Raw genomic sequence first — 8,605 nt, 5'->3', positions numbered from 1 at the left:
CTTATCCTGTTGCTAGAGAATTTTTTAATACCCATCAATCAAGTAACGGTACTTTTCAACGATCCAGACTAAAATCTACCATTAACAATAGTAAGAGGACCAAATTATATTAAATTAAGTATAAAAACTTCATGGTGTTCGATCTCATGGCTTCTGCTGTGGCTGGTTCGAATGGTTAAAGAAAAGGTTAGGCTGGTTATCCAACGTTATTTACTTGTTCAATTCGAGCCTGTTTTTGTTCTACATCATACCAATGTATCAAAATTGTGGAGCGCGAAGAGATCAAAGGTTAAACATGTACTGTTTTCGAAAACTATGAATATCTTGCTTGCTCAAAGTTGAAAACAAAAAATCAAGCTCTCGACTTGAACAACTCAGTCGGTAGTTTGAACTACTCAAGCTCAGGCTCAGCTAGATAAATGGTCGAACCAAATTCGAATAACTTACGAGCACATGTCTTCTATAAGTAGTGAAAGAAGTGACTGATAACCCTTAAATGTGTATAATTCTTTATCACGAAGGTAAAAGTTTTTGAAAATTTGCCATTTAAAACCTTACCTAAGCTACCATCAAGCATCAGGGCCTTTGTCACTCGTGCTATTCTCAGTTGCATCATTATCTGTTGCTTGAGTAACACCGACCTCAGCTGGTCGAATAACTCGATCATAGAGCATATATCCCGCCTGTAATAAAGAACAGAAACATGTATTTAATGGTAATTAAACATAAATAATGTAACCGGAAACTAATCCATTTCTAGAATCAAACATTAATCTGAATCAATTATAACAAACTATAGGTAAATGGATCTCTTTTGATAAAGTTCAATTATAAGATAATACCTTCAAAACATGAGCAACTGTTCCAGGAGGCTTAGAATTATCTGGTACTTGGAATACTGCATTGTGCCTGTGTGGATCAAATGGTTCGTTTGTAGGATCAAATTTTTCCACTCCAAACTTTCTAAATACCTGAAAGCAATAACATCTCTAACCGGTTAGTAATACGATATAGAATACATGTACAAGTCAAACATTGTCAAAGTGATAGAATAAAACTATATTGCTCGGACTCTGGTGTAGATGTTAGATATGGGCACATATCCAACATGGGTATCTTCAATCTTTTCATGCGTCTCCCCGAACCCATGTTTGGCAATGTGCCAAACATGGATATTCAAGAAAAATGAAGATCAAAACAATGTAGGAAGAAACCACAACTTGGATAATTAACTAAGCAGTAAGCACATGACCAAGTACAACAAGTAATCTTATGATAGTCCTATGATTTAAGTGATTTTAGTTCATCAAATTTTCCCTTTTAACAGGGAACGGAAAAGGAAATCAAATCATACAAATTCAATTATAAAACTATAATAATTCAGCTTCACGGGACCTCACAGTATCATAGGAAGCTTTGAGACTAACGACCTGATTGGCGAAATAACAGAAAGCTTACCTCTTCAAGTTGTTTCTCAGTCATTTCAACTCCTTCAAGGAGTGTCTTAAGGAGTGGTACAGCTCCAGCAGTGTCTTTTGATTCGTCAATCTTAGAGAAACTGCCTTTAACATGTGTAGAAGCCCTTGCTAAATTATCTGCAACATCGAGTAAGCCTTTCGCAAAATTCTGTAGCACATCAACAAATAATTACACTCATTTCCAAAGATTCCAATTAGAAATCAAGTGGTTATTAATTCGCCAACACTACCTGTATGGCAAATTTTTTCGAGTTCTCCGCTTCCCGTCTTGTCCTGACTATAACATTCTCCATTTCTGCAAGAGTTCGAACAACTTTGTCCTTCATTTGTTCAATCTCCTTTTGCTTGGCATTCAGGAGCTCTTCTTTTTCCTCCACAAGTTTCACCATATCAGCCATTGATGCGTCACCATTGCTCTCGGAATCCGAATCAGAAAATGCAGTTCGTTTAGTGGCTCTCCTCCTCCCTTTTTCAGATTGAGACACTGTATTTTGGGACTCCGAGTTAAAACCTGATTCTTTTGTAACTTCGGCCTCTCCAGGATTCGTATTCCCACTTGCCTTTGCAGGATCATCACCATTATTCTCTACAGTACTCCCATGTTCCTTTCCAGAAGGTTCGGGGGAGGCTGATGAAGAGACCCCAAATCGTCGGAATGCAGAGAAATTTAGGGTTGAATATTGCAGCTTAAATACATCACTTGTAATCACCTTCATAGACAAAGAAAATGCATGCAAATTTTATGAACTTGGTTATATTTTGTAGGAATCAAAATGAGTTTAAGATCCAAAATCCTGCATGATCATTCAATTACTGACTAAAACAGTGAACATTAGAACCAAACAAGACCCCAATCAAATGATAAATTATCAATTTAATGACTACATTAAGGCAGTTGGTAAAAAATTGAAAATAATAATCAAATAAACATGAAAAAAATAGAACAAATATAAAGCTTATATAAGGCACTCCCTTTCATATAAATTTAAGCCATTTTAACTTCAAACCAAAACCCAGAGAACTCCAACATGGTGAAACAAAGACAAAGAATAAAAAAACGAACAAATATAACAAGTCATCAAAATTGAGCCAATTTAAACAAAATCCTTAACCCTATTAAAAGCCTCTCAGAATTAATAAAAAAAATCAAAGGTTTTATTGATTTTTTTAAAACACTGAAAATATTTATGTACCTTATTCGGATATTCACAGATAAGAGAGTGAAACTGAGTGGAAGAGCTTGGCGTTTGAAGGCTCTTGGAAGCTGAGAGAAGCAAGGAGCGTGCACCGACGCTCCTTGAGACGCGTGACAACGCCCCGGACATCAACATCTCTGGAGGAGGAAGAAAGGGAGAAGGAGGTTTAGGGTTTTACGGGGTGAATAACGGGAAATATAAAAGGTTTTTTCTCGAGAAAAAAAAATAGAAACGAGGGGAGAAATTTTTAGAGCGAAAGAATGTGCGTTAAGAGAGAAAAGGCAAAGTTGATTTTATATTAGTTGACGAAATTATCCTCTCTGTAATGTTAGAAACGACATCGTTCATTAGGTGATTGATGAATATGCACGGCATGTAAACGAACCGAACGCACACGAACGGACGTATGTTCATGTTCGTTCATTTAATAAATAAATGAACATAAACGAACACGAACATAAATGAACAAAAAAAATTGTTCGTGTTCTTTTATTAAGGAATATAGTTTGTTCATGTTCGTTCATTTAAATGATAAACGAACATAAACGAACGTAAACGAACATAAACGAACAACACAAACACACACAAAAACTTATTCGAACACAACAAATGAATGTAAAAAAAGTAAACAACAAGAATAACAACTTAAAATTCATTAATATAACCTGAAACTTTAAAGTCAATTTGTTTGAATACGACAAAAACATACATAAATCATAAATAAGTTATATGAACATAATAAAGTCTTAAAGTTATTTTATTCACCAAAACAATATTCTTGAAATCCAAACTTCAATAATCTTCGTAACATATTCAATTTGCCCTCTGTTTGAACATAAACGAACGGACATATAATCGAACGTTCACGAACGTAAATGAATGAACGAGCCATTTGTTCGTGTTCGTTCATTTAATTAAACGAACGCAAAATCTTATTCATGTTCGTTCATTTAATAAATAAACGAACATAAATGAACTTCCCGCTACACAGTTCATGAACGATTCACTGAACGTTCAACTCTTTTACAGGTCTAATTACACATATACAGAGCTCTCGACCTCGTTTTGTGTAAATACATTTTAATATTCGAATGTCACATGTTCAAATCTATTAACAATATTAACAAACTTAATTTTTAAAATAAACAAATATAAGGACTAAATTTTAAGTTGAAAGAACATCGATATTAATGGCACAATTAAACCTCGATTTTAAAACTATAAGATATTTAGGGTATATTTGGTTATAGAAAATATAAATTATTTTCAATTTCTTAAAAATAAGAAATTTTCAATTTCTTAAAAATAAGAAATTTTCAATTTCTTAAAAAATAGGTAATGTTGAAGAAAACGTGTTTGACCATAAAATGTGAATATGATTTATGAAAAATAAAAATGAGTAAAAATATAAAAACATAAAAAATATAATTTTTAATATTTTCCTTAAAATTATTCTAAAATTTTGAAAAATATAAAACACATGATCTAGAATTTTAACTTAATTTACACAAATTGATATCCTTCTAACAATAATTTTTTGATTTAATGATGTCTGCAACCCTCCAACTTTTGCAAAAAAATAAACATGGTCCCTAAATTTTTTATACTCAATGTGGTCTTTAAATTAATTTTTTAATAATTTAATATTATAGTATTTTTATATTTAATATATTAAATATCTTAATAATTTTTTATATTTTACTTCAAATAATTTCTTAATTTAAAAAAAAACCTAAATAAGTCCTCAAACTTTCTAAAAAATCAATTAGGCTCTCAGCTTAATAAAAAAAGTTCACCTATCATATAATCATCCATTGTATACTGCCATAATAGTATCGTTAACTATTACATCATCATCCTAGATTATCATATAAACTTTGTCAACTGTCATGTAAACGTTGTGACGGTTAATTTTCGATTCCGCTAGTCAAAGGGTTAGATTGATTTTTCCCCTCAATTTAAAGGTCACATTTAGTGCAAAAAAAGTTATAGGATTAGACTAATTTTTTCTCCAAAAATTTGAGGGCCTTAAATACAACTAAACTTATTTTTAATTTTAATGACACTTTTGTGTGCTCTTGCTTACAATGTGTTTTTGTGTAGTTTTTTAATTTAATTGATATCTAATATGCATTAACTATTTATTATGAATTTTTATGTTTTGATTTTTTTTATCAATTTGCATAACTCACATGTTAAATTTATGTAATATATTTTTTTTAATAATTATACTTTAATTTAATTATTTAATAACTATTTGTTCATCTCTATTTTAAGAAATTAGATATCAAATATATTTTTATTATTTTTATTTTTCAATTCAATTTTTCATTAATATTAACCAATTATATTTTCTAATTTTCAAAAAACTGAAAATAAAAATTATTTTATAAAACAAAAACAAAAAATATTTTCTAAAATCAAATATAACCTTACTCTTTCAAATCATAACAACTTGGAAGCAATGTAGACCTGATTATAAAAATATACACTTAGGGGCTGTTTGTTTACTTCAGAATTATTAAGCGCTGAATGATTCAAATACTGAATGATTCAGAGGCTCTGAATGGCTTGACTCTGAATGTGACATGCTGTTTGATAACTGGCTCTGAATAATTCAGAATGTACTTCTGTGTTAAATCATTCAACACTGTTTTGCTGAATCATTCAGAAGTGCGTACGTTGGAGCGTATTTAAGAAGTATGCGTCAAGGTGCTTAATGAGTTAAGCAGTTTGTGAGTATTTCAAACTCGACTCGGTTAAAGTTCGGTAAAAACTTAACTCGGATTGATTTAATTTGAGCTCAACTCAAGATCTTAACGAGTTGAGTCGAATAAAATCCAACTTGACTCGATAAGTTCGCAAGCATCTCGCTAATTATATATATATAGTTATTTTAAAATAAAATATTTTTATTAAAAATTATTAATTTACTATTAAATAATAAAAAAATATGATCAATTGCTAATGTATGAATTTTCTAATAAACAATAAAAAAATACTAAATTATTGATTAATATTTTATTACACTAAAAAATCAAACCATATTTATTATTTTAATGTGTTTATGGATTGTTGCTTTGGAGTTTAAATTGTTTTATACATTTTTTATAATTTTTTTGTTACATTTATTAATTTATGTTTATATTAAGCTCTATACAGTATTAGTAGATTTTACATATATTTAAGAAAATAAGGTAAAAAATTTAGTGAGCTTAACAAGCAACGAGACGAGCAAGGAGTATCGAGCTTAACGAGCAATGAGTTGAGCAACAATTTTTTTAATGAGCGCGAGTCAAGCAAAATTTTAACGAGCTTAACGAGAGCAACGAGTCGGGTCAAACAATATTTTTTTTAACGAGCATAAGTTGAGAACTACCAACTCGCGATCGAATCGTTCGATAACCACCCCTATGCATCATAGGAAAGTTCTGTTGTGAGACGCCTAAAATAAGGCTAATAAACGGCGTGACCGGTAAAAATAGGTGACACGTGAAAAGCGAAACACAAAATATTATAATTTGGAACCTAAAATGTTATTAATCTTAGTAACATAACATGTTGTACCTAATGTTATAAACGATAATAAAATGTTATCAGAGTTTAAGCTTATGGAGCCTTAGATTTTCTACGATAATATGTTAATAACATTCCAGATCGCAACCTACTCTCTTAGTGAACCATGACATTTTTGGACGCAACTAGATTTCATATATATATTTATAATATTTTCAGCTTTTAACTTATTCTGTTATCGTTGTAAATCTTAGGCTCCATCAACTTAAACTCTAGTAACATTTTAGGTGCAACCTAAAATGTTAATAATACCATATTATTTACCGTTTATAATTTATTTTCTTGTGTTTATAACATTTTGGGTGAAACATATTATGTTACTACGATCGATAACTTTTTTGGTTCTACACTATAACATTTTGTGTTCCGCCATTAACCAGTTACACTCGTTTAAGTTATTATAAAATAGTTGCAATCTAATATATTACATATAAGTCAACATTTCGAGTTGCGCTAATCCTATTTTGTTAAGATTTTTTTTTTTCACTTTTCTGGTTGTGTAGTTTTTTAACCTTATAGTCTGCATTTCCTTAGACATCCCCGAGCGTCATATATCTTCCATAAATGCATTATTGTAAACTTCACTTGGAACGAAGAAATAAAGTTGGATCGTTTGGAGAAATTTCCTTTTATGGATTTGATGGATCGACTTCGAGTGAATATCAAAGATAAAGATTTGATTATATTATTCAATCTAATACAATTAATCTAATCTAGTCTTATTCAATTCAATTTTATCTTGTATAAACTTTACTTGGTTTAACCTTTGACTTTTCTTATCTTTCTATAATTAGATTTTCTTGTTCTCCTACTTATACTATCACTTGTAAATGCTGCATTGTATAAATACATGGTCATCAAAGCCTAATAGATTTTTTCTACTCGATTATTTTCTTTCCTCTTTCGCTCTTCTTCAAATCGAATATATTTTCCTGACTTCGTCTTCCACCATCACACATCTCAATGCACCGACCAACTTTCTAATCAAACTTACGTTCACCAATTTTTCTGTTTGATGTCGACAAATGGAGTCACAATAGTAGAACTAGGAATTTACTATAAAGGAGAATAACATATTTTTTATTTTTCCTAAACAGAACTTTTTTAATTGAGAGAGTATGATCAGTTTTTTTATTTATTTTTTTTAAATATATTTTTAATATTAATTAATAATTAGAAAAATAATGGACAGAGCCACCAAGTTTCCCGCCCGTGGTGTTGAAGCTGGAAATATGGTTGGACTCTGCACTTGAAAATCAAACACCACTTTCCAATCTCTAACGTTCTTCGTATGCTCAGTGTCATAATACCCTAAAACCCTCACTTCATCTCTCCTCATCTTCACCTTCTCCTCCAAAGGCTGATAAAAAAAAATTCATGGCTGCCTTCTCAAGCTTCTCACGTTTCTCCAATGGCACCCCGTGGTTGATCACTTGGAAGAAGCCCCATATCTCACAAGCTTCACCTATGCCGGAAACCAGACCAATGTCATCAGCTGAGTTGAACACGGAAAGATCAATCAAGGGTATTCCTTCGGCTTCAATGGCACATGTGTTTAGGGCTGGTCCGGACTATTATTAGGCTCGGGGCGAAAATAAAAAATAGGCCCCTAATATAAAAAAATTAAAAAATATGTAATTTAAAAATTTTATTAGAATTTTTATTAATTTAAAAAAATATAATTCATTATAATATAAAAGATGTCAAAAATATATTTAAGAATACAAATATTTATAAAAAAAATATTACAATCGATCATTTTTATGCAAAACCATTGATGATAGTATCAACATCAATGTTTTCTAATATATTTTTCTCAATACATAACATAACATTTGAAAATAAAAGAATGCTCCTATCTAGAATTTGAAAATATATAAAATTAAAAGAAAAAATTTGAAAATGTGGTATACCTAGAATTTTAAGAATAATCTTCAATATGATTTAAACACCATAATTGATAATAAACAATTGTGACTTTACGTGTGAGAGAAATATGATAAATAAAAAAATGAGAATAATAATTTTTAGATGAATCGTGAAACATGAAAGATAAAAGAAGCATGCTAATTATACTTAAATTTTTTTCTTCTCATTAAGTTTTGAAAAAAAAATAATGTTAATAAATTATTTTTATTGATATGAAAAAATCGGGAAAGAGATTTGGTGAATTGATATTGGGAATTTGGAAAGACCAAATTTAAAGAGTTCAATTGATTTTTTTTGAATTTTGAGAAAGAAATATTAAATTAGAATTTTATGGAAGAACAATTTATTAACGTTAATGTAGACACCCATTTTTGTCCGGGATATAAATATTATATTATAATAATAATTATTATTATTATTATATTA

The 8,605-nt window shown here is 30.0% G+C and overlaps 1 protein-coding gene across 2 annotated transcripts; it reads right to left on the bottom strand.

Annotated features, from left to right (window-relative positions):
- Window positions 1-417: 417 nt before the first annotated feature.
- Window positions 418-2,915, bottom strand: LOC120200496 (grpE protein homolog 2, mitochondrial-like). 2 transcript variants are annotated; one of them, XM_039201332.1, is made up of 6 exons: window positions 2,672-2,914; window positions 1,990-2,188; window positions 1,709-1,902; window positions 1,459-1,626; window positions 843-971; window positions 418-683 (listed from the first exon to the last, which is right to left on the bottom strand). In XM_039201332.1, the coding sequence occupies exons 1-6, from the start codon at window positions 2,807-2,809 to the stop codon at window positions 570-572; spliced, it is 942 nt and encodes a 313-aa protein (XP_039057263.1). In that variant the 5' UTR covers window positions 2,810-2,914; the 3' UTR covers window positions 418-569. The 2 variants fall into 2 exon arrangements, with proteins under 2 accessions (XP_039057263.1, XP_039057262.1); XM_039201331.1 differs by having other exon boundaries at window positions 1,709-2,188; window positions 2,672-2,915.
- Between the last annotated feature and the right edge of the window lie 5,690 nt (window positions 2,916-8,605).

Source organism: Hibiscus syriacus, unplaced genomic scaffold (assembly GCF_006381635.1).
Source record: "Hibiscus syriacus cultivar Baekdansim isolate YM2019G1 unplaced genomic scaffold, ASM638163v2 tig00005974_pilon, whole genome shotgun sequence".
Lineage (NCBI taxonomy): Eukaryota > Viridiplantae > Streptophyta > Magnoliopsida > Malvales > Malvaceae > Hibiscus > Hibiscus syriacus.
This window is presented reverse-complemented; position numbering and strand designations above follow the sequence as displayed.